At 38.7% G+C, this 27,222-nt stretch overlaps 1 protein-coding gene across 1 annotated transcript in view; it reads right to left on the reverse strand.

Annotated features, from left to right (window-relative positions):
* Positions 1–182: 182 nt before the first annotated feature.
* Positions 183–27,222, reverse strand: part of AHRR (aryl hydrocarbon receptor repressor) — a 93,072-nt gene continuing 66,032 nt past the window's right edge. Inside the window, exons 5-11 of the mRNA XM_080580429.1 lie at positions 17,849–17,938; positions 16,200–16,329; positions 14,598–14,731; positions 11,408–11,607; positions 9,700–9,818; positions 8,558–8,699; positions 183–5,979 (exon numbers count right to left, since the gene is read on the reverse strand). Of these exons, the coding sequence (XP_080436555.1) occupies positions 4,860–5,979; positions 8,558–8,699; positions 9,700–9,818; positions 11,408–11,607; positions 14,598–14,731; positions 16,200–16,329; positions 17,849–17,938 (1,935 nt within the window). The 3' untranslated portion in view covers positions 183–4,859. The remainder of the gene's footprint in view (positions 5,980–8,557; positions 8,700–9,699; positions 9,819–11,407; positions 11,608–14,597; positions 14,732–16,199; positions 16,330–17,848; positions 17,939–27,222) is intronic.

The following is a 27,222-nucleotide window of genomic DNA, read 5'->3' on the forward strand; positions in this document are numbered from 1 at the left end:
TTTGAATTTATAACTAAATTCAAATTCAAATTAAAGAAATTGGACTCTATCTCAATTTATGTCCAGACAGTTTTTAATTTGATAAAACCTGTAATGTGGTAAAGTTTTATCAATGTGCATTCAACATAATCAGAAAAATTGCTGGTCGTATTTGACTTGCTTCAGATTTCAGGGTATCTGAGAACAGTTTTATATGAGCAAAGCCAATATAAATCTAAAAACCAAGAATATCAGTTTTGAGAAAATGTGGTCACTCAATGTAGAAAACACAGTTATGGGGAAAAAAAAAACATGAAAAGGGGAAAAATTTATAATCGCATTACGGGAGAATGTGTTTATAATGGCAAGAATATGTGCCATGCGTGTTCAAAGGTCTACTTGTCAGGATGGTAGGGTCTATGGCCATAAACTACTGGTATCTCTCTTCCACAGTTTTGTTCAGCTAAATAAAAGCCTTGTGACTGCAGCCTGAGCGTGGCCACCTGCAGAACTCCTTTTCTCACTGTGCATGTTACAGAAGTCTGCTTCAATCATGACAAGTGATTTCACAGAGGATTTTGCAAGGCATAAGAGAGGAAGAAACTCCAGGGGAAGAAACTTCTTTTCTAGTGAGAGAACAGAATGAAAAGAAAAGAAATAAAGAGCAAAGGCTCTATATACCTCCATCATACTGAGTTTGGGTTTCTTAGTTACATGACACTGCAATGAAAGAAAATGAATCAGGTGGGTTTTTTGACTACCTGAGCAACTTATTTATTCATAGGCAGGAGAAATGATATCTTTTTACAATTTTAATTAAAATATCATATTTTGTTAAGACAAATTAATGGCTCTTGTGAAATAGCTACCCTGGGTCAAGTTGTCCTACGTAAGTTCCCATATGGCTTCAACAGGAGTTAAACAAGGCTTCCAGGCAGCAGAAGCTGATTTTATCCCACAGACTATTCCTTGCCTCAGGCTTGATGCCTTCCACTGAAGTATTTTAAGCATTAGGAATTTCCAGGAGAATTGCACATGCCCTGTCAATCTTAATACTCTATTGAGGATCATCAGCAAAAGTCCTTCTGAACTGGCAGACACACAAATGTCAGACCTCCCTATGCCATCCAGAAGAGATTCAGTTCAAAGGATGTTAAGAATCCATCACTATGTTCTATCGAAGGCCAATCAAAACATTACTATATTACAGTCAAGTCGTACGAAGTCTGTCAGTCCTACAAAGAGTTCAGATTCTCTTCAGACTCTCAAAACAAAGCTCTATTTGGGCATCCCAGTCTAAAGTGAATATAAATTATTGATAGTGTTTTGTACAGTGGAAGTCTGCCCCAGTTTCAGCCACTGGTGTTAACAGCATCAGAAGAAGCAGGAAAATCCGCTCCCATTTACCTCACAAGCTTACCCCTCGCTCAAATTAGGTTGGTTTTCAGGTAAAGACAGTGGCTTCAAGTGGTGTGCTGTAATTGGACCAGCACTGGGCAGCACTGCAGCTGTCCTCTGAGAGCGAAAATGAGGCCAACTTCTCAGTAAAGACAAGACCTTCAGCAGCAGCTTTAGCACTGATAATAATCTCTGCTGTCTGTGCGCTGAGTAACATCTCCGAGGCAGACACATTCTCAGAGCTTAAAAAAAAAATAAAATACCAGAATTAAGGAGTTTGTTCTATCGCAAGCTCTGGAGATTGTACAGCTGAAGTCAGAATGCTATCCTCAGTCAGGTGCTAGAAAGCATCAGGCACACACTGGGAAAAGAAAGGCATTTCTTTTGGCCTGAAAGCTCCAAGTTTCTGTCAAGGAAGCATTTGTAAGGGCATTTGTTCTACAAGAAGAATGTTGCCAATGTCACAATAAATGCACTGGGAGGCGCCTAAAACAGACCCTAGGGCTGTGCTTGGGGGTACAAGTACCAGTTATTGAGGATAAAAGCTGAATGCCACTGGATGAAAACATCTTGAACTCTACTTCTCAGTCTTTTTCATGCGAGACTGGGAGTAACAAGTCAGCCACAATGTAAGTGAGAAAAATTCAAACGTGATGCATGGCATAAGTGTAAGCCACCTAGTATTTTTCGTGGATTCAGACTTTATGGAAGGGTAAGGAAGGAAACCTGACCACAATTGCACAGGGAGCAGTCAGGAGGTGACATCTCCTTTTAAGTGACACATTAATTCATCCTCCTAGAAGAAGGCCATTACACTTCAAGTATCAGATTAACTTCTCTTACACGCAGAACCTTCATCTACCTTTAGGATATGAATTAAAATGAGTACAATGTGACTGGATTTGTTGGGAGCCTGAGAAAAGTAATCCCAGCCAAAATAGACCAGAAGAGCCTGAGAGTAGATGAAGTTATGTCAACAAAATATCCATTTTTCTGTAACAGAAAGATCTTTAAGAGAACTTATGTTGTTAGCATGAGCTACTTCCACACTGGAGAGAGAAATTGGGCCGGAATAATTCTCCCTTTGTAGTTATGCACAAATAACTACTTAGGAAACACCTCTAAGCACATACAAGGCATTCAGAGGCAAAGTCCTCTACAAAGTTGCAGCCGGTGTGACCGTTTCTATCTGTGCAAAATGGCATCAGCACTTCCAGATGAGGCTAGTAGTGTGTTACAGTCATGTTGCATCGATCCAAATGAAGAGAGAAGGCGCAAGGTAGCGCTAAACCATGCCCAGGTACCTTCACTCAGAGGGGTGTCACGGTGAGTCCAAGAGTGGGGTTAAATGAACAGCTTTTTGGCAGTCATTCTGGCATGTCCTCTGCTAGTCCCACACTGCCTTATCTCCGCACCACCCCACTTCTGCTCTTGTTTTTGTAGATAACGACTCAACAAGGCAGACACTGTGCACCTCTGCTGATTTATCACAGTCTCACTTGAGTACCCAGAACGATTTGTGTGATTGGGCTTAACATTATGTGAAGGGAATGATGATTCACGGGATCGCGGTGTAAATTCCACCCTTACAGCCTCATCTCTGAAAGGGGTCCGATGTTGCGTTGTACCCACCGGTGAAAATACTAAGACAAGGATATCAAAACAGTCTCAAGTAAGAGGCAGCACGCAGCCAACAGGGAGCTGATGTACCTCAGACACAAAAACAGAGATTTCTCCTGGCTTGAGTATGGTCAGCTGGATTACGGCAGATTTAACTTGAGCTGCAGCAGGACATTTTTGCCCCTCTTTACCGTCCACTCTTCCCTTTCTGCAGTGAATACTGCCATATGCAGGACAGTCATCAAAAGTTTAGTAAGTGTCTCCGTCATTTCTGTGTAAAGTGCAGCATCTCAGATCAAACCATTGTTCATAAGCACACAAGTGACATGCAGAGAATGCATGTTATTTACTGCTGCCAACTCTAACGTTCAGGCAGCGACTTCTATCAGACTTGGAGAAGAGCAGACTCCCAGGTGCCACTCCCTGTGCAGAACCATCCCCTTACCTGAAAACTACACTTATCCCATGTACATATAGCATTAGGGAGAAATTTATGCCACTTCACTGGCATGTAAAGCCATGCCCTTAGTGGCTAGCAGGGATAAAGACAATATAATTATTTATAACATTTTGAAAAAGAAAACATTCATTATAGGGCTTCTTTCAAAAAGCACATATACATCTAAGCTTTTTTATAATGATGTTTTTTTATATAATTGAAGGCGATATAAAGTTGAAATAGTGCAATTTTAAAACAAAAATTAGTGCAGGAGTCAAACTACAACAACAACAATAACCAAAACAGAGTTGTAGATTTGTTTTTAAAGTGGAAAAAAATGACTATCTGGGTTCAAAGGAAAGCATATGGATCTGTTTTCAAAAGCACTTTGGTGCATAAATCCAGTTGTCTCTCAGTGAGATTAAGATTTTCTTTTGGGGGTGAAATGAGGTTGCTTTTGAAAATAACATTTCTAATCTTAGCATGGGATTTGATTTTTGATGTCAGGTGATGATGACTAACAAGCTGTTATCAGTCAAAGAGATACCATCAAAGTTAAAAGTGCATTTCTTTTGTTAATGCTACAAGTGAGAGCAAGGAAAATAATTGGAGAAATATTTTCTTCTCACGTACATTTAAAAGCCCTTTGTAGCTCATTTATGGAAGTGGATAACATCCCATTGTTCAGTCTTTCAAACAGCAACATGAAAGCCTGAAGGCTTTAAAATGGAAAAATATGTGTACTAAAACAGCCTTGTCAAGGAAACATGGGAAAAACCTCAGTTTGAAGTGAAATAACTTCTAATGCATTTTATGAATACTGTTTTCTCCAAATTAATGCTATCCTTTTAAGTTAAGAAGTCGGTTTTGGGAAGCCCTTGCCTGTTGTCATTAATTTAATGTTGAGATAAAGGAATAGCTGATGCTTCTTATTAGAGTGGCTAAAAATAAAACCAAAAAAACTCCAAAGGTAAACTTCTGGCCACACTGAAGACCATAAACATTTTGTCTTTCCAGAAAGGCATTGCTTCAGCTTGAGAGGAAAAAAAAAAAAAAAAGGAACAAAGGCAAAAAAACAGAAATAGCTAGACATTGTTACAGAACTGGAAACAAGAAAGGAAAGACGATGAAGACAAATTAGCAAGTACACCTGTGCAATAATAACTGATTATTTTTCTGTATCTGAGGTTTTATCTTTCTTTCTTTCCAAGGATCACTAAGAGAATGGCTGTGTGTAAAGGTGTGAGGAGGGTATGCATCTGTGTCAGGTTTTTTTCCACACACAGAAGCACACATGCACACGCACACACACTTAAAATCTTCCACTGGCTTTAAATTTTGGTAACTCGTTTAACCCAACTGGAAGAGAACCTACAATTTCTTCTTGCCTGTAACATTATAAATATTCCCAATGCTATAAAATCTATTGTAAGAATGTACATTCAGTGGTTTTATGAGGCACAGGACCTGCTAATGTGTTTTCAGGGAAGCTCACATGTGCTCTGTTCTGTCCATTGCTGGACAACGGTGGGGAATCCAGGGGCTCACGCTTGATTGCTTGAACCAAGCAGGGGTTTTTGTATTCACATGGCATTTTAAAAACCTCATTACTCTGCTCTTTCTCCTCCCCTGGACCGGGGCTGTAGAACTGGCCGTAGCACTCGGAGTGCGGCAGGTCAGGCAGGCTTTCCAAGCAGGTGGAGGAGTTCTGGGGGCAAAACGGGGCCACCTCTCTGTTACGCAAACCCTTGCAAGATCTGTTCAGATTGAGATTGCTGGGATGATTTGCTACGATGCATTGCCAGTTATGCGGCGTGTAAAGGCAGTGCCTAGGCTTCTGGCAAGGTGAAGCTTGCTGACAGAGGTCCGGTTCTGTTTTAAGGTGCACCCTGTTGGGATAGCTGAACAACTGCTTCCTCACTGCGCCGTTGTCGTCCATCCAGGCTCGGTTTTGCGACGTCAGGTAGTTATCAGCGATGTTTTCAGAATCAGAATCGTATTCTGTTTTGATAGGCATATCCAAGGGAAATGCTGCATCATAGAGAGACTCTGAGGATATTAACGATCTCTGCAGTTTCAGATGGTCTGTAGCGTAGCTCTCTACAGCGCGCTGTTGTAAGCCTGAGTAAGACTGACAATTTTCTGCACTCCCCCAGTGGGAAGGACAAGTTGATGCTAAATTTAAGAAACTTTGGTCTCTATTGTAGAATGATCCAGCTCTTCTGTTTGAACACGCATTCATTCGCTGGTTCATAGAACAAGAGCTTGAGTTTCTTAAAGTCCAGCTATTGTTTGTGGTGCAGTTGTTTTGAACGCCTAAAACTGATACATTAGAGCTGAGAGATTCCTCTTGCATGAAACACTCACCATTTGTATGAGGTTCAAACTTCACTTTTATATTGTCTTGGTCATTTTTTACTGCTGTCCAGTTGAAATGCTTTAACTGGCCCAGGGTTTCAATGGCACTGTTATAGGAAAATCCGTCTAGGTTTCCTTTCAAACTGGCAAAACTGCTTGGTATCTTCAGTTGTTCATCTTCTTCCCTTTCAATAACAGTAGGAAAAAAAAAAAAGTCAATCAGAGTTTTCTAAATGGATCTTTTCTGCAATACAAATGGAGTGGTTTTACATGTTTTATAAGCAATATTTTGTCTTTAATATAATATCTCATACTCTTGTCCATATAAACTTTGCATTTGTTCAAGATAGAAAAAAGTGCTTACATGCATCTGGGCATCACTGCATGCACAACTACCTTTCTGTGGCACTGTTTCATTTAAATTATGACACATATCTACTCAGGCACACAGTTCACAAAGACCTTAAATACTGTGGAACATTATGTACGGTATATGGTAACTACCTTACACTGTCATTATTCTGTTAAAATATATGTAAACAATTTTTCTTGTGAAAAAAAAGAAAGTCTAGAGATAGAGCGCAAATAGCATGTTAGATTAGATGTAGTTTGTTAGCAAGGAATTATTAGGACAGATAAGAACTTTCTGATCAAAGCAATTTGATCAGGAACCATGGGGGTCCTATATCTGAGAATGAATAATTGTCATTAGATGAAATGAAATGCCCAAGTAAGTGTCCAGAATAGTCACAGATGTTTATATTTGGCGTAGGTTTGTTCTACATGTCTAACTTAATTCATATTGCCTTTCGTTTTCCAAGACGACCAGTGAATTCATTTTCAGTGACCTACAGCTGAAATACTCGACATTATTGGAGAGTCCTGTCCTAGTATTTCTGTGCTAGATATAATACTTCTCTGAACTCCAGGGTTGAGAATTTGCCTGGAATTCACAAATGTGCTAATTCCCAAACACGCGGAGTCCATGCTATGAATCTGCACCCTCCTTGTCAGAACAAGGAGGGGACATCGCAGTAAGGAACTGAGCCTAAAAAAAATGGATTCCTTTTCAGAAGGCTTTTTTCTTGCTATAAAAACTTTTTCCTTGGGTATGGACTCAATGTGCACGTATAGGTATTTCCAGTAGAGGGAGTCCATGTTATTATAAAGAGAGAATGTCCCACTGTGATAAACATACACTGAGAACAGAGAGTATTTTCTTTCTTTTTCTTTTAAAGTATTTTCAGCCCTCTGCTAAATATTATTATTGAGAGCCCTGAGACGCAAATGGTAGGAAGCCAGTTTGCTGCAGAAAATAATTCTCAGAAAATAGTCTAATTGGGAAAATAGATAGGACAATATGCACTTAGTAACAAAAGATTAGATCACAAAATCAAGAATTTTGCAGTGGATTAGAGAAACTTCTCAAAAGAATGTACGTTTCCAGGAAGACAGCATGCAATTTAACAAAAAGTAGTAGTAAGGATGAAAAGAACAGGCAGCATCTACTGCAGGTGAGCAAGAGGACAGAACTGAGTATCATCTGCAAGGCCAGCTCTTGTAACTCTTCAACCCGTAGGAACTACTAAGCAAAACTGAAGGTTTTTAACCACAAAATGTAACATGTAACCAAATCAACATCAAAAAGCTTGCTTAGTTACACAGAAAACAATTTAGAAGTAGAGACCTGAATACAAGAAACAGGCACTTTTAATCTGCTCCTTAATAGAAGTTCATTCCCTTCTATGGCAAGATAATATTTATCGCATCCCAGTAAAGGTAGAGTTCCACCACCTTCAGATGGGAGGTCCTCTACTATTCACCTAGATCCTGGGAGCTATGCTGCCTGCAAGGGACATCTACTGTAGGAGTCCAAAGACTTTTTTAAATTTCTTCCACCTGCAAGGCATCCAAAAGGAATAGAACAGAGATAGCGGACAAATGTGACCACAAGGCCAGATGGTGGCTATGTAAATCTCCTGGCCCCTGCTCATTCAATCCACTTTCTTATCTCTTCCCTCAGACTGACTTGAAGAGATACCTCAACAAGGCCCACAGGAACTGGAAGAGACGGTCCCATGGGGGAAGGAGGAAAAGCCATTGTGCGAGGAAAGGGGAAAACCTAGGGGAAAGGTCCTCTTTGAATGCATATCTGTGCATATAGCTTCCATTCCAAGGCTGAGCCTACAGCCAGCTACGTGTATCTATCTACAAACATACAATGAATATGAGCATCCCTGTTTAGATTATGTTGAATATCCACAACTAAAAACATGAACTCAACTGTCATCCACAAAGGGAAAAAAAAAAATAAAATAAAAAGCTTAACATTATCAGATGTTAGGAAAAGTCAGGACACTAAATCAACAAAGATATTAAGTTGCAAAGTAAAATAAACCCCCAAAATACATTTTTGTGCAAGAAAGCCAAGGCATAATAATAATAAAACAGTTTCCTTTTGAAGTATTCTGTTTTAAGATGTATGTATACTCGATTTCAGAAGGAACATATACTGAAGAATTAAAACATATTGTTTAGTATTATAACAGCCATTTCATACGATACAAGACAAAAATAGATTTTCATTTGTTAAGTAAACTTAAAAAAACTTTAAAAAGTCTTTCTCATACACCTCTTCTCTTAGGACACTACAGTTTTTTGTTTTGTTTCGTTCTTAAATCTCACACAAAGAATACATTCATTTTTCTAAAATATGTTTTTGTTTTGTTTTGTTTTGTTTTTAGTAATGGAAAATATACTTACTTTAACATTTGCTGCTGGGCAAGGACATATTCTGAACAACCACTTCGATACAGAAGTTGAGTGTTAGCTTGAACCCAGACCCAGTGATCTTCATTTGTTTGTACTTTGACTAGAGAAATGCCATTTTCTCCATTATTCTTTGCTATACAATTTAAAAGAAAGTATATTTTAGCACAATCAGTTTTAAATATTTTTCTTACCCCTTTTTTATTATTTTATTTTATTTTATTTTATTTTATTTTATTTTATTATTTTTTAACTGATGAATGCTCACAAGTTTGTTTGCTTCCCTGGAATCATCAGCAGAGGAGAATACATGCTAAAATATGTCACAGAACTAGGCAAACTACACAAAGGATGAAATTTGAAAAACTGAATGTGGCAATTAGAAGCTCATAAACTGCAGCCAAAGATTTTTCAGTACTTTCACTTCGTTGTCATTTTTCCCTCTCAGCAGTATTACTATAGCAATAAGAAAATCTTAATGAAAAATGGGGCTAAGACAGAGGAATGGTTTTAAAGAAGTTAAAGTTTTCCAGCAGGTACAAAGGCTGAGTACAACTCTGCTCAAGAAGAATCTGCCCCTTGGAGAAGACTCACAATCAGAATTCTATCCATTGCAAAAATCCAAAACACAGCATAGACTCTCATGGAATTGTCACATTCAAACACTGGAAAAGTATGAGTCGCAAGCAAATTTTGAATTTTATAGACAACGTGTTTTAATTTTCCTTCTGTTTTCTGATTTTTGAGGGAAGTAGCATTTGTAATACATTTTTCAGTTTTCCTCAAATAAGGATAGATACAATCATTATTAAAATTTTCCTATAATACTGTTAATTTCAATGCTGCTATTTTTAGTAAAGTGGACTTTGAATATTCTTATTTACTATTCTTATTGTTAATATATGTGTAATGTTGGCATCACAGTATCATAGTATTTATGCCCAATGAAATAGCAGACTAATTCAATACTGACTTTTGAGGTGGTTAATTATTCATCTTTTTTACAGAAGGGGTATGCGAGAGAAAAAAAAAAGGAGTACTGGGACCAAAACCTGGAAAACCTAACAGATGAAAAGAAAAAGCAAGGCTCTTTCTCCACAAACTGTATATAATCCAGAATTAATTAGCAGACGTACCTTTGAGTTGGTTTTCAGCAATCTGTAAAACATTATTGAAAGATGCACCTTCATGATGACTACTTCTTCCGTATAATTCTGCTGCTTCACACAGACCTGAATTACCTTTGGAACTGGAGCTGTAGGGAAAAAAATGTGGAAAATTCCTCATCAGTGAATGACAAAAAAGCAAAATCACAAACTATGAAAGATGTGATCATCAAGCTGTTGACCATTTGCAAAGACCGATGGTTTAAACATATAATAACCAACGCAAAATAATTATCTATGTCTCCTGCATCATATGGTTGCTCAAACTGGAATATGACAGGAATTCTGCATTCAATTAAAAGGAATAGTTATGTTTAGGAATATTCAGCTCACAATTTACTGTATCTGGAATAATAAATGTCAGCTTGAATTGAGACAAATGCTTTGTACATTTTGCTCTGCCTGTCATTCAAGGTAGTTGCATCTCACTCACCAGCAATGCACTTGAGTTACTATGACTTCAATTTCCAATAATCATCATATGATTTTAATGGATTTCTTCCAATCTTTACTACAGGATTCGTATCAGGGTTTGTAAAGGCTACAAATCCTGTAACACTTCTTTCCAAATTTTTCCCTTCATTAAGATGATGAGACTATAATTGTCTATATAAATTTGCTCACCATCCTTGGCCATCATGTTTAAGGACCAAACCAAATGAAACCCCGAAGTTTCCATTTTTTTACATAAATTAAATTATAATATAGATAAAATGAAATAGTAAATACATGAAGCACACTTAATTCCTGTCAAATCCTTGGCTGCTGCCCAGTCAGTTAGTAAAATTCAAGTGCCTCTCTCCTAGGAGCTGAATTTTGGTCTTCAATTAATTTCACCTGGACTGCTGAAAACCCAGCAAATGGAAATGGCTTTAAAACTGCGATCCAAAGCCTACACATTCCGTTATATTGGCTTTCCAGTAATTTAATTCTCGTCAAAAGGATGTACGTGCTAGAACCACATTACACATCTGGATAGTAAATCCACACATACATAAGCATATTCTAACTAAAAGCCAAATTATGATACTCTGAGTCACACTGATGAGCGTTTTACTTCACAGTGATGGACCTCATTGTTATAAGGTCATATTTAACCAAATAAAGGAAAACATAATCCTAGCCCCAAACATCAACTAAAATTCAATCAGAGAAGACTAACGAAAATAAGTGTTAGGCAGGAAATGAGTCTGAACACAATCTGTCCTGATCTTCTTTGATAGCTACCATGTGATCAGCCCTAGGCCATTTAGTGCAATTGTAGACTTATGTATTCATAAGCCTTCTGTTATAAGATAAATACATAAATCAAATACATCTCATTTGACTCTCTTTGAACCCTCCTACAAGCACACATTCAGTTTTCTAATATTTTCTTTTTCCTTTGTTGGTTACCAAAATGGCCAAGTCCAAATTATTGTGCTACTGGAAGATACTGAAATTCGAGAATTCTCGGTACAAATATGCTTGCATTTCTACTTCTGCAACTAGTAGAATGAATTTTTTCTTTGATAACTTCTGAAGATTAGGAAGGAGAATCCAGATAAATAATTTACTTTCTAAGAAAGGGTTTTAAAATGAAGAGTTATTTAGCATCATTTTTACTTTTTTAGTTGCTCAATAAACATAAAGCCCATAGCATACTTTACTACATGATAAAAGATTAATTTGAAAATACTTTGTATTCACTGCTGCTGCATCATCAGCTTTGTGTTTTGCTTTCACAAGCAGACTTTTCATCTTCATCTCTGTCATAGAAGGGAGAAGAAGTGGTACCACTATGCAGAATAAGGACAGCTGAGGTGGTAATACTGTTCCTGATGAGGACTTCTTCCTTTGTCCAAAAAGAAACTTTAGTTTGCCTTGAAACTGCATTGTCTGTTATAAAATAAAAATTTTAAAAAATAAAGAGTTATCTTAAGCATTCCATGTATAAACATTTAAAATGCTAATACATGCTATGTCCCCTGTTGTTTAAGTAACACCAAATCCAGTTTTGAAACAGGAAGAAAAAAACAGAAATTTTATTATCTTCATACAGTTTAAATCATGTAATTTCAGAGGCATGGTGAGTGACAGTACCATCAACAGTAAAATGAGACATTTGAAGCTGTTGGGTTTTTTTTGTTTGTTTCCAGTGTGCTTAAAGCAGAAGTTCTGCATTATGTTCTGTTTGCCAAGACTGGCAGCTTATGATGGTGCAAACAGCTATTTCCTGCATGCCTCACACTGAAGCTGGAACTATATTTTTTCCAGGCTCTGTTCAGACCCATAATCTTCCTGCAAATGAGCATCTGAGACAGAGATTGCATTTTTCTATCTCTTGCTATTCCTCTCATTTTTTTGCACATCTGTCTTTGCCATAAGAATAAACAAGATTGGTCTTTACTAAGTAAATGGGGAAGCCATTTCTAGAAAGGAGCCACCCCTACTAAGAATTTTAAGGAGCATTTAAAAGACTTTCTATTTATTATTATTATTGTTGTTATTGTTATTATTATTATTATAGATCCTTTTACAAAACTGAAAAAGCGATAATTACTACTCTTGTTCCTTAAAGTGAATGCTTTGTGTATAAATGCTAATTACATAGAATCACAGAATGGTTGAGGTTGGAAGGGACCTCTGGAGATCATCTAGTCCAACTTCCCTGCTCAACAATCAGGGTCCCCCAGGATTGTGTCCAGATGATTTTTGAATCATGCCAGAGGAGACTCCACAGTCTCTCTGGGCAACCTGTTCCTGTGCTCAGTCACCTCTACAGCAAGACATTTTTCCTCATGTTCAGACGGGTCTTCCTGCGTTGCAGTTTGTGCTCATTGACGCTCGTTGTGTCACTGGGCACCACATAAAAGAGTCTGGCCCCATCCTCCTGACACCCTCCCTTCAGAAACTTACAGACATTCATCAGATCCCCCCAAGCCTTCTCTTTCCTTCTCCAGACTGAATAGGCCTAGCTCCCTCAGCCTTTCCTCATAAGGGAGATGCTCCAGTGCTTTCATCTTTTTAGTAGCCCTTCATTGGACTTGCTCCAGGAGCCCCGCGTCCCTCTTGTACTGGGGAGCCCAGAACTGAGCACAGCCCTCTAGGTGAGGCCTCACCAGGGCTGAGTAGAGGGGAGGATCACCTCCCCAGCCTGACAGCAATGTTCTTCCAAAGGAGTCCCAGGCTACCATTGGCCTTCTTGGCCACAAGGGCACACTGCTGGCTCATGGTTAACTTGTTGTCCACCAGGACCCCCAGGTCCTTCTCCGCAGAGCTACTTTCCAGTGCGTCAGCCCCCAGCTTCTACTGCTGCATGAGGTTATTCCTCTCCAGGTGCAGGACCCTGCACTTGCCTTTGCAGAATTTCAAGGTCTTCCTCTCTGCCCATCTCTCCAGCCTGTTGAGATCCTTCCGAATGGCAGCACAGCCCTCTGGAGCATCAGCTACTCCTTCCAGGTTGTTATCATCAGCAAACTTTGTGCACTCTATTCCTTCATCCAAGTCACTGATAGGTAAGCTAAATGATACTGGGGACCCAGTACTGACCCCTGAGGGACACCGCTATCTACAAGTCTCCAACTAGACTCTGTGCCATTGATCACAACCCTCTAAGACCTGCCATTCAGCCTGTTCTCAATCCACCTCACCATCCACTCATCCAGCCTGCACTTTGGTAGCTTGCCCATGAGGATATTACTCATGTTTGACAGTGTCAAAAGCCTTGCTGAAGCCCAGGTAGACAATATCCAATGCTCTCTCCTCATCTATCCAGCCAGTTGTCTCATCATAGAAGGCAATCAGGTTGGTTAAGCTTGAGTTACCTTTGGTGGATCCACGTTGACTCCTCCTGATAGTCAACTTTTCTTCTACATGCTTAGAGATGGCCTCCAGGAGGAGCTGTTCCTCCTCCTTTCCAGGGGTTGGGGTGAGGCTGACTGGCCTGTAGTTCCCTGGGACCTCCTTCTTTCCCTTTTTGAAGACTGGGGTGACATTTGCTTTCTTCCAGCCTCAGGCACCTCTCCTGATTGCCATGACCTTTCAAAGCTGATCAAAAGTGGCCTAGCGATGATGTCTGCCAGCTCCCTCAGCACTCGTCAGTGCATCCATCAGGACGCATGAACTTGTGGATATCAGGTTTGCCTGAATGATCTCTAACCCAATCCTCCTCAAGCAAGAGAAAGTCTTCCTCCAGACTTTCTCCCTGGTCTCCTGGGTCCAAGATACTTGAGGGCTGGACTTGGCAATGAAGACTGAAGCAAAGGAGGCATTCCGTATCTGCCTTCTCTGCATTCTCGGTCGCCAGGGTCCCCGCCCCCATTCAATACTGGGTTCACATTTTCCCTGTTTTCCTTTTGTTATTGATGTATTTGAAGAAGCCATTCTTGTCATCCTTGAAATCCCTAGCCAGACTTAATACCAAATGGGCCTTGGCCTTCCTTATCACATTTCTGCATACTCTGAAAATGTCCCTACATACATCCCAAAGGGCCTGTCCCTTTTTCACCTCCTGTACACCTCCTGCTTTTGTTTGAGTTGAAATGGTTGAATGGTTGAATGGTTGAATGGTTGAATGGTTGAAATTTAGGCTTGCCGCCCTTGTTCTAGGGCCAGTGCAAATGGAAACAGATAGTGTCCGAAAGAACTTAAAACATAAAAGTTTATCAATTCTTTCAACTTGAAATATTACAACCTCCTTTTCTTCCATCATTCTTTATAAATATTAATAAATGTTTTTAGGTATTTCTTCTTTGAGTACAGCAAATGAAAATTGTATCCTATCCATGGCTGTCTGCAATAAATCTATTAATGTTCCAATATTTTTCTTATGAAGTAATATGATCTAGTACTCATGACTGCAGTTGTCTAAGTGAAATTATACTTACAAGAAAGCCAGAAGTACTGTCCAACAAGCAGCGAACTCGACAGATGAAACAACGAGTTAAGAAGGAAGAATAATCTGTTGTCGTGCTGTCATTCTCTTGTGCTTTAAACAATTTACTGAGAATATATTCTTCTCCTATAAACAACAGTGGAGGCAATATATATCAGATCACACTACGAAATATGATGTTCTGTACCTACTTGAAGAAGCTGTTATGGAAATGGTTAAATATTGTTTTATGGAATAGTAAATATTTAACTGTGTCATGCATAGACACATCTGCACATGCTCTACCAAAAGAAAAAAAAGTTCTACAATGGGACTCAGGTGAGTTTCTTCAGAAGCTTTGAATTCTGTATTTCATGAATTTTTGTGTTTTTAAGGATGCAAAGTAGGGTGACAGATGCTGCTGTTTTTGAGATCAGAGATTGGAGACAGTACATCAGAAAAAGGAACGAAATCAGGAAAAATGCTAATGCAAGAAAAAGAATGAGCAGTGGCTAATTAGCTAATGTTCAGCTGTTGCCTCTTCAATTTTTAATGAAGTATTTGCCAGTTTTGGACTACAGGTGCATAGCTTTTGAAACACTTATTTCCCAAAAGACACATACAAGTATTTATACAGAAGTATGAAATCAGGAATTGAAATTCTTCACTGTATATACTTAGGACAAAAAATCCAAATGTTTATAACCTTTTATAGCTTGAAATCTTCATGCACATTGTTTCATTTGTTTTCTGCATAATTTCTATAACGTTCTGCGAAGTTCTTGTGATGTCCGTTAGACTCTTGCAAAGCAAACATTCTACCAAACTTTGGAATTCTACCAAAGTTACATGACACTGTTCCTAACAACTTCATAAAGGCTGCTGAAGGACTTCTTGCAACTTTCTCCCCACTCCCCACCCCCAGCCTACCACCCCTCTTGAAAACAGGTTATTTCCTTTTCTGCTCATAAAATGCATACATTTTGCTGGGATCAATTCTATATAAAGTTAAAAATTTCAACCCCACTATATTTTTTGTAGTCATGATTTCAGCCTTAGCTGAAATCCTCATGTAGGAGACACCTTGAGCATACATGTCCACTTCCCATCCTAGGGAAATACAGCCTCAGAGGAAAAAATGTATTCCTAAACCTACATGTTCTTCTGAAGACTCCTATCCACATAACTTTACATGGGAAAACAAGTGGCAGAAAATTATGTCACCACTGTGATACTGCACAGAAAAATTTTGCATTTCTTTCCTCATTAATGAGATAAAATACTAACGTCTTGATCAGTGTGAAGAAAAGATTAGTAAAGATTGGTAGGATGAACACTGATGTTGTTCATTCTGCATGGGTAAGAATATCCATAAGTACATTAGTCAGAGAAAAATAAAGGAAACATCAATATTCTAGCCTCAATAGCACACACTACCTTATAAATGTCCCAGATCAGGAAGAAACATTATCTATGGGACATTAATATTATAAAAGACCAGTATGCAGCTTTCCAGTGAAGAATCTGACTTGAAGAACAAACATGGTTGTAGGTGGAGGGCTGTTCTAATTTTGCAGTGATGCCTATGTTTCCAATCAACACTATATAATCCTACCTGTTTCTGTCTGTGTTTGCTGTCCGGACAACATCTGGGGAGGATTCATGGCCCAGTGCAGTTGTCTACAAAAATCCTGACGATCATCCACGTGAATGTAATCATATATGTTTTGGTGCATTACATCGGTCTGAAAAAAATATAACAATATTTAATCTGTAGTCTTAGCAGGGCAGGCTCTAATCTTTAGAATTATAGAATCACAGAATGGTTTGGGCTGGAAGCGACCTTAAAGCCCACCCAGTTCCAACCCCCTGCCATGGGCAGGGACACCTCCCACCAGACCAGGCTGCCCAAAGTCCCATCCAACCTGGCCTTGAGCACCTCCAGGGATGGGGCATCCACAGCTTCTCTGGGCAACCTGTGCCAGTGCCTCACCACCCTCTAAGTAAAGAATTTAGGATGACACTTTTGTTAAAATAATGACTGGTGTAGGATACCTTCAGAGCACAGACTGATTGAGGAAATCCCTGTTTCTCAAACCAGCTTTTTGACTTAATATCCTAAGTTTTATTCTAATAATAATTCTAATTATTCTAATTTTTATTCTTAACTCTTTTTAGCACATTGCAAATGTGAGCCATAAAAGTCCAACTGGCAGACAGTTTCTGGTAGCATCCCTCAGGGACTGATCCTGGGCCCAGCATTGTGTAATTTCTTGACAAAAGGATGATGGGGTAGAGTGCATTCTCAAAAGGTTTGCTGAGGATACCAATTGGAGAGTTAGACAGCTATTTAGAGAGACCTTGACAAGCTGTAAAAAGGGCTGATGGGAACCTCAGAAAGTTCAACAGAGGCAAAATCCTCTCTAATTTTGGGCTCTCCAGGAAAAGAAAGATATTAACATACTAAAGTGAGTCCAGGAGAGCGGTACCAAGGGCTGGAGCACATGACATTATCAGGTGAGGAGAGAAGAATGGGGTTTGTTCAGCCTTAAGAAGAGAAAGCTTCAGGAAGAGCTTACTGCTGTCTATATCTACCAAATAAGAGGGTGTAGAAGAGATAACGCCAGACTCCTTTCAGACAAACAAAGTGGAAGGACAAGAAGCAGCAGGCACAAGTTGTAAACTGGGAATCTGGGGCTTGATGCAACTGAAAAAATACAGTCAGGGTGGTAAAACACTGGAACAGCTCTCCCAGAGGAGTTGTAGAATCTCACAACTTAACTAGATGAATATATGAGCAACTTGCTCTGAGCAGCAGGTTGGACTATATGACCTCCAGAGGTCCTTTCCAACTACATGGTTATGTTATTTTGTGACTATATAATATATTTACTCTATGTGGGACACTGGTCTAGAATAGCAGCACCTTATACTAAAATTGAAAACAAACATTTAGACACATCTTATTTTTATAGTAGATCATTTTTCTGTTAAAAAAAGATTTGCAAAAGGAAACTCTCTTGCAACTATACCAGGAATTCATCTTCATCCATCATATCACAATAAATAAATAAATAGTCTAAAATGGCATAGTAAAATAACTTAATTTCAGTAATAATGCATGTCCAATCAGCAGTAGAAGAATAGGACAATACAACATGCTGTTCTGCATTTTAGAAAGCCATTTAGCAGGCATGACTGCAAGAAAGTCATTAGAAAGTCAGTGTAATATTAAGCAGTCTAAATATTTACTAATATATTTACCTGATGAAACCCTAGGTAGTCCACAATTGTTGATGATGCATAAAATATCATTCCATCTGCACTCACCACCAATGCAAAACCATTCAGTGACTAAAGAAGGGGAAATAAAGTAATTAAAATGATCATCAGAAAGTGAAGAGCAAAATGGGTATGAAATACAATAAATTTAAGAATGTTGAAGTCTGGTCTCCTCTAGATTTCAAATATGAGTTTATGGTCTTTGGGATTATGAACCTATGGAATATTACCTTTTAAATGCCAAAGAGAAAGAACAAATAAATACAGCAGAAATATAGCCTTCCTTTCTTTCTTTCTTTCTTTCTTTCTTTCTTTCTTTCTTTCTTTCTTTCTTTCTTTCTTTCTTTCTTTCTTTCTTTCTTTCTTTCTTTCTTTCTTTCTTTCTTTCTTTCTTTCTTTCTTTCTTTCTTTCTTTTTTTTTTTTTAATTCAGAGTAACATTTCTGTGATTTAGTTGGTAGAAATGTTTTCAGCTTCATTTGTTTTGTCTGAAATGCATGGCCAGACCAGATTGTGCCAAAGGTCCAGCCATTCCCAGCATCCTGTCTCCAGTAGTGAATCTCCAGGGAAGAGTGCAAGAACAAGACAAGCATATGCTGTTATTTTCCTAGAAAAGTCTTCCCGCCACCCACAACTCAAGTGCTTCCCTTGTCTTCAATAACTTTTTTAATAACCCTTTTAATATCCCCTTCATAGCCCTAACTATTTTAATATACCTTAACAACTTTGTCCAACTGCATTTTGAAACCATATGAAAGTTTTTAATATCCCCAAGCTGTTACACCAGAGGTGCACAGCTTAGTTACAGGTGGAATAACTTGAAAGTGAAGAACTACTTCATTTTGTTTCTTTGAGCCTGCTACTTACTACTGTTGTTTGACACCATCTAGCTGTCTTATAGGAAGGGGCAGTGAACAATTCTTTCCCTTTCACCTTTTATGTGTAGAGTAGATATGAAAAAATCACTCTGCAAAGACGCTGGACACCATGTTTTTCCAGAGGCTGATACAGATTTTGCGTACATTTAGTAAAAAAAAGGGACTTTGATCAAAAGTTTAACAGTTATGTGCTGTATGTTGATTCACATTTTCAAGCTTTTATCATGTGTGATATCAGTTTTCAGTGTTCTATCTGAATTGCTGTTCAGTTAAATAGAATCCGATTTGGGGCCTTTGGGATTATAAGCCTGTACAATATTATCTTTTAAAAGCAAAAGCAAAAGTACAAATAAATACAGAATAAATATGGCATTCTTGTTTATAATTCATAGTAAAATTGCTGGGACTCATATGGTAGAATTGTTTTAAATTTCATGTATGTTTTGCCTGAAACGTCTTCTTTTTAGAAGTCTCATTATATGACAACCATTGTTCTCATCCAGTGTGTCTTGTACTACAATTGTAACTTACTGCCTAATAAGATACTTACCGAATATATTGCTATTCCTAATGTGAATATATGGAAGTATCAAAATGTTTGGTTCCTTACAAACATTCTTGTAGTTTCCATACCTTTGCAGAAAGACCTCTTTTTGCTAACACGAAATAATGAATAACAATCTGGAACATGCTTACTAAAAAAAGTTAAGGTAGCTAATTACAAGATAACTACAATATTACGTTATGATATCATTATCTATTTTAAATTTAAATTGGCATTAATTCACATAATTAAAATTTAATAACAACCATCTACTACTTTTTTGCTGCTTTTAATTTAAAACATTCCATTCCAGGACAATTGCTTTGAATTTCTGTGCACTGAAACATACAGATAATATAATAATCTCCAACAAGAAAATGAAATACATGTGCTTTTGTAGTTATGGCTTTAAAATCGGATGTGTGTTTTGAAGTATAGTAGTTTTTTTAAGCTTCTATAAAAACACATACACAGGAAAATTGCATAAATACAATTAATATAAAAATTAGTCAATAAATATTTCATTGATAAAGACCAATGTTTAGTCTAGAAAAAAAAAACCTGAATTCATTCTTATAGACTCAGTGACGCAAGGAAAGCAACGAGAAAAATCTAAAATTAAAGGCAAGGATTAAATCAGATACGTGACACGAACATTACCATCCATCACACTGCACGCAGCCTGACTAATTTTGCCTCTCCTCCCTTGATAAAGATTCAATGACATGTCTTGACTCCATTAGGCTCGCATTCCAAGGCAGTTTAGATGATCCTTTCACATGATGGTTTTGAGGTCTTTTGAGATTATAGTTCAAACAGATGCTGAAGAAGCACTGCTCTATCATAATTATCCTTACTTCACCTTCCTCTTAATTTACAGTTGCCGCGACGTGTATATTAATCCTGAAGCACAATGGGGGCAGATTTTCTATTGCTCAGTAACCAGATACACTGACATGTTTTTTGAGAGCTTGGTTCTCTTTTTGGTTCCTAAATAAGGACCAGATTTCCAAGACTGCTTAAAGCCTGTTCCCACTGTGACAATGGTGGGCAGAATTTCAAGAGTTCAGCATACAATAGGCCGACCTCCTCAGAAGATTTGGCCCCAGTCATAAATGTGGAGCACCTTTGGAAACTTGGCCCAGTGGGGCCACATGTGGCCAGGAGCTCTGGGTCTTGAAGAAGCTGTGAAATGGTGACTGAAAAATCAAGTAGTGAGACTGCAAAGGCTTACCTACATTTGGAAAGAGCAGTAACAGCAACTGTTTTGATCAAATCAGTGCTGACCACGAGTCAGCTGTAAGAGCAGCCAAGGGCAAACCATGCTTATCTCCAGATCAGCTCCATCAATACCGATCCTTTTCAGAGTAAGCATTATCTCTGGCTAGGCTGGATTAGTGTTGTTTACAAGTTATCCGTGTCTACTATTGAACCACAAGCTCTTACCAGGTTGGTGCTATTTTCTGCTATAAAAAAAAAAAAAATGCCCAAATTCATTCCAGTACCTCACCAAACAGACGACAATGTGCCAGAATTTCTACATCTTCACATCTGTGCCTTTCACTGCACTGAGAGGAGCCTCTGAAGACAGTATCTGTCATATCCATTTCCAATATCAAGTGGAGGCAAGAAAGCATTTTTGGCATCTTGTCTGTTTGGGCTCATCTTCACAGCAATGAAACCATCAATGATGTGATGTTAGGAATTTTATTACAATTTGAACATCTGGCAGGCCTTTTAATTTGGGCAGACTAAAAAATTTCCACAAAGATAACCATAGGACATTCAAGGGAGCTCCTTTGTGTGGATTCCTGTGGCAGTTACTGTGCACTTTCTGAAAGATCTCCAGTTCAATACATAGAGCCAGGGCAGCTAGCAATTACGAACATGTAGAACATATAGACGTGTAGCCTAAGAGATCAGTCTTTGCTTTAAAAAGTAAAACTTGCTCTCCACCCCCACAGTGGGATGAAGGTTTTTCTTTGCATAAGTTTTTCTTTCATGGAGCCCAAGTTGGGCTGGACCAGGTGCCGTGGTTTGTAAAAATGGGAAGGAGAATTGGGATCATGTTTATTTCTACGGGTTCACAACAGTGGACTGGCAGCTACGTCTCTGAGGTTGGAGGAGGTACTAAGGAAGGGTGGGAAGGAGCAAAAGTAAAGAAGTGGAAGAGAAGTTGAAGGAGCCATGTGTTGAGGTTAATCCACAAACAAGTATGGATTCGAGGAAGGTATGTAAATGAAGAGAATTACAAAGTTTCCCCTCTTTGTTTTTGTTTTGTTCTCAAAATGCTGATGTCCTTTTCTGAGTTAAGATCTCTTAACTACGCATCGCCTGGTTTTCATGACCCCAAACACAGACATCAGATGCTCTGCCTTGCAGGCAGGAAAAGTAAAACCCACTGTGGTGCAACAACAACTTTTATGGAGCCACATGAAGCCATTGAGGATTAACACAAATTCCATGTGTCTAAACCTCGTTTTAGCTGAGAAACCTGCTGCTTCAACCACACTAAAAAGAGACAAGCTGGACATGGAGTAGAACTTCTTATCCACTGAGTCTTACCCATGACTGCAAATTTTTCTGTTTTCTCAGAATTACCTTGAAGTGCTCTTCAGTGCGAAATCTGACATCTGTAGCACAGACAAATTGGAACAGAACCAAGAGCTGGGCTGAGATTTATACTTTTCTTACCTAGTGACCACAGCTGGGGAAAAGGTGGAGGGCATTTGCTAGCACAGGTCTGGTACCCCAGACATGGGTAGTAATGATTGCAAATTAGTAGGAAAAGACCTCTTCTGACCTCTCAAATAATTATCTCAGGTATCATACGAAACCTCATGTTCGAGCCCTTTAAAGGAACACCGCATGATGATTTTGCATTATTCTGGCCAGAATGCTGATAATTTATTGCACCAAGTGGAAGAGACAGGCAGCTTCAATCCATGAGAATGAACAAAAACTATTCACAGCTTTATGGGTATAAATTAGCAGGTCTCATATTTAGCAGGACAACAACACATACGGCTCCGTTTATGATTTTTAAAATTCTCAGTTTCTGAACTAAAATTCCAGGCCTCAGTGACAGCTTTCTCTGATTCCTAGTGCATGGGAGACTGCACTGGGGTGCTGTGTCAGAAGCACAGCAAGAATCTGCATGGATTATCAATAACCTGGAAGGAGGAAAAGGAAAGAGGACATCGACCAGCCTCACACCCGTGCAGCTCACTCTGCCTGTTGCACGACAAGCTGGCCAGGTAGCCAGAAGCCTCCTAAAGCTCTGCAAAGGGCATGTGCCTGCCCAAAACACAGGGAAGTCAAGAGCAGCTTTCCTCTTCTCAGTTTATTCCTTTGAGCAGAAATAACGGAAAGCGTAAAATAGGGCTCGTGGATTTAGGGGAGGAAATATCCTAACTTCGTAGCTCAACACCAACATTTTTTCCATTGTGTGCAACTGGTGTGTTTTAATCAACAAAGTCCACTTGCATCGTACTACAATTTTTAGCCATTTGCATATACTTCCACGCACAAACGTGCGCACAGGGATGCACCCACGCACACAAACACAGGCAAACAAAGGCATTACCGTGGACACTGGAACTTCTGCAACAGAAACCAACTAACTTCTAATCTGCAAAAATACATGGTTGTAAATTGCCATTTGGTAAACCATATGGATTCAATGACAGATGGAATTTCTAATCCAGGATAATAGCTGAAAGATGTGAGACAGACTTAAATATGTATTGTGGACATTTGTTTGTTTGTATTTGGCTTTTTAAAAAACACTTACATGAGTTTTTTACATTGTACTTAAAAAATGAAATCACTCTTTTTTTTTTTTTTTTCCACATGGAAAAAAAAAAAAGAGCTTGGCACCAGACAGGGGCCTGTGTTCTTTTGAAAAACATGTACATCCAATTATGTACTCACGAAAAGCTGCACCTGCTACTGAAACAAAAAACAATTAATCTGTCAGTTCAAAGAGAGTACAACATTATTCTGGTGCCCTCAGTAGCTGCGAGATGAAAGTTATCAGTTCCTTCCATTAAGAAGTTTTAGAAACATTATTAGAAAAGAGGTTCTCTTTGGGAACGAAGGCAAATATTTTGAGGAAGATAGGACTTCCTTTGGCAACAGCCTTTATATATCCTGATTTTTTTTTTTTTCTGGTCCCATAGCAGAAAATCAGCCAGTAAATACTTCAAAGATATTTTGGTCAAGGTCATGGCATAGTAAAAATAAGAAAAGGAAAAAAAAAAAAGAAAAAAAAAAAAGAAGAAGAAGTTCCAAGCCACATTTCTCTTATTACCCTTCCTTGAAATAAAGGAAAATTCACTAGCATTAGGTCTCCAGAGACCGTGTCGCTATGGTTACTAAAGTACAACAGTCAAGGCCTGCAGCCATGCCTCGCTTTGAACAGATTTTCGAGTCACGCAACTTGGGTACTAAATTTCCAGGGTCAGTTGGCTCGCAGTTTATCTGGAACCGTTTCATTTAATAGTGCATTGCTGGGTTTTGCGTCCTCTGTAGGATGGGGCCATTTTCTGGTGATCTAAATAAGTAGCTATTTAAAAACTCTGGAAATGATATACTCGCTCTTGTCTTTCGCGCTGAAGTCTTGTGAGTATTAGGAGGAAAACGCGGACGGTTAATGCGCCTTCTGTCTTTAACCATATTGTTTAATGAATCAGTATTTCTTTCCACTGGTGTTTTTAGGATTCACAATTACCCTTCTCAAAAATCACCCCGGCATCCCTGAGCTTCCCTTTATAAACCCAAAAGAAAAGAAACTGTTACAGAACCCTGCAATAAAACCCAGCATAAAAGACTATTCAGAAATACTGTATCTAGTGACATCAGAAGATGGCCTTTGCTTGGCGAGTACAGTATCTGTTAGCCCTCCGGACTCTTATGTGTTTCTTTGGTATCTACAAAGCAACTTCAAAAGGAATATTTGGGTGACTAAGCACTAGTCAATGCAAAGGGGGAGTGGCAGAATTGTTTTTAGCATTCAGTTTTGATCAAAGACTTGCATGTCCTGGTTAGTTTTCAGGCTAAAGAAGCAAAACAGAATATAAATTTCCATCATTGGAGCCAAGGGAGGAAATAGATCCTACGGGCTGAAGCCTACAGCCCTGGTTTACATGGGATGCTTTCGGAGGGGGTGTTGGGTCTGACTGGTTTTCAGAGGCAGCTGCATGCATGGCAGTAGAACCAAGGGAAAATATTCAAGGGTGAACCCGCAGCAGAAATGTTTCTTTTCAAATACAAAGAAATGCACACATATGATCATTATGCTCCTTTCATTCTTCTGGTCTTCCCACATAAAACCACATTCACATTCCTTCCTATCTCCTTGAGCCTGGATATCGTTTCAGGCTCCTTAAAGACGGTATGGAAATTCAGCCTCTAGTGCTGCACTGCTCAGAGCAGGGCCCGGCAAAATTTTCAAAGATCGTCCACGTTGCTGGAAGCACTTGAGTCCTGCAGCTCACATTTACTGTTGGATGGACCAGCTCCACCATCTGAAAGACATGGGCGATTCTGAATGATTCGCTTCGTGAAACCCCTCCTTACTCCATTTTTCACTATCATATCACTTCCACCGAGGAAATAGATCAGCTTTGGAGATACTTGTTTACATATGTGCCTTCAGTCTAACGGAGGAGCTGGAATGCTGTGGCTCGTCAAGAGGCAGCAGACAAAACTGGCCTCCTGGAAATCAGTTAGGAAAATGTAAGTCATTGGGCTCTGGTAAATGTAAGCTATAAACTTTCATAAAAACATAGTAGCTCCCTGGAGGGTGAGACTGTAATGTGTGCACACATGTAAACGCATTTTAAACCATGGTGATATTGTTTTTGATATGCTTGATATGTAATAAATATTGGACACAATAACCAAGAAAAACTTTGCTTTTAAAGTTATTTTGATTGCATGATGCAGAACTGCAAATGCAGTTTTTCTTTCTTTTAATTTCCTTCCAAGTTAAGCTCTTGCAACAAAGCTCGCTAAGTCTGTGTCAAGTCCTTGGGGTAGGGCCTCTCTTCTTTCCTATAGGCGTAAAATGCTGGCCTCTGATGAGCCTGGGGCCTCAAAATCAACCACTCTGCCAAAGATGGTATTGAGAAACAAGAGCTGTATGCAGACTGATCTCAAGCATCATTTGATTTTGTATTTGCAAAAAGTTGATACAGTACACTCTGGAAAGTGATACATGCCAACTGAATCCAGTTGTTTTCACGAGAGCTAAACACTGGAAATTAGAATGCAGATCATGCTATGGGCTTCCAGAGCTGAGCAATACTAATTAATAGCTAAAAGACAGGTTAGGGAAACTTTTTTCTGCAAACGTTAATTAATGGGTGACACCAAGTACCTTGGTACAGATTTGTCATATGGCATGTTTGTTTAGGAAAAAAAAAATAAAATAGTACCAACAATGCTTACTACCGATGACAAGATTTGGTAGATTTTTCATGTCTAATTGATAAAAACAACAACAACAAAACCACAATTCTTTTCTTTGCATTAAAAATGGGGATTTCATATGGGAAGTGAGTATATGAATACCACCTGAGAATAGCAGACATTATAAAAGTAGTGGGGACTGTTTATAGGAACCTAAAGAAGAAGAATATTCAGAGTATGAATTCTAGAACTGTCAGAAGAAGAAAAAAAAACATATTTTGTTTATTAATACATAGATATAGGTACCATGATTACTGGATATGCTAACAAGTACCTATGTGAGTAACATGTCATTTACCTAAGCAATTATCACAACAGGATAGTGAAGTTTGACACAGTCGTGCATATCTTTTTCTTTAGCCTCCTCGTTAATCATGGACACTGAATTTAAAATTTTGCTCTACCAGTAATGGAACCCTACTGTCAATGCTCTTTCACAAACACTGTGCCCTGGACTACACTTGGAAATAGAAACAGACTTTACAGTGATTTATGCAGTTTCTCATTCCATTTTCTCAAAACCAGATGTTCTATTCACAGATGGAAGTAAAGATGGGGCAATATCATATCTTCAGCGCAAGTTCAGCCCATCATTCTTTCTGAGTCCTGCAGCTGCTCTGGGTTTTTCAGTCTTCTCTTCAACAATTTCAATATAGAAAATGCCAGCCTGATTAATTCCATTTGAGAAGACTCAAAATGAAGCATTGATTGCTTACTACCCTGCACTTCTAATAACAAATTTAGTTAGGTAGTCTTTGCAATAACAAATGTAGTAAGATTACCCATTATCTTCCACAGAAATAACTTACTGAAAAGAATCTTGAGTAATATTTATCCAACATGTCGGACAATTAGACATATGTAAGGACAAAATATCTGGATTTTTTTTCAGTGTTATTTATACGTAAGTGTATCAAATCGTGAAGAGAAGAAGCCATCATAATATTCCATCCACAGCTGACTTTTATTCATACTTACAAGCTGTTAACTAGCACGAAGGACAGACATCTCATTGCAAGGAACAAAAACCTAAAAGAGACAATGTTGAAGCCTATACACTGTAAGGTGAATGTAGTGTCCCAATTTCAGAGCACAACTTTTCTATGCATTTAGCACTAGATATTGCATTTTCTAATACAGAAATATTTTTGGAGGGGGGGAAAAAAGGCAAAACAATCTGTACTTCACATTCGGTTCAGTAATAGATGGGCAAATGGCTTTTTCAAACACCATTTCAGGTCAGCAGGGCTTTTAAGGGAGAGTGGTGTTCCAGAATTTGGGTCTGGGAACCGTCTTACTGTGCTAGTTACCATCTTATGCATGCTTTGTAAACTGGAAGTAACCTTGTATAAAACATACATTGCCCCACACTAGTAGCAGGTATTGATTCTGCTATTAATGTGCTACAAGCGGCAAGCAATGCCTTCTGTAATCGAGGTATCAGGTGGATGACAGTGGATC

This window comes from Anser brachyrhynchus (genome assembly GCF_964034855.1).
Source record: "Anser brachyrhynchus genome assembly, chromosome: 2".
NCBI classification, from domain to species: Eukaryota; Metazoa; Chordata; class Aves; order Anseriformes; family Anatidae; genus Anser; species Anser brachyrhynchus.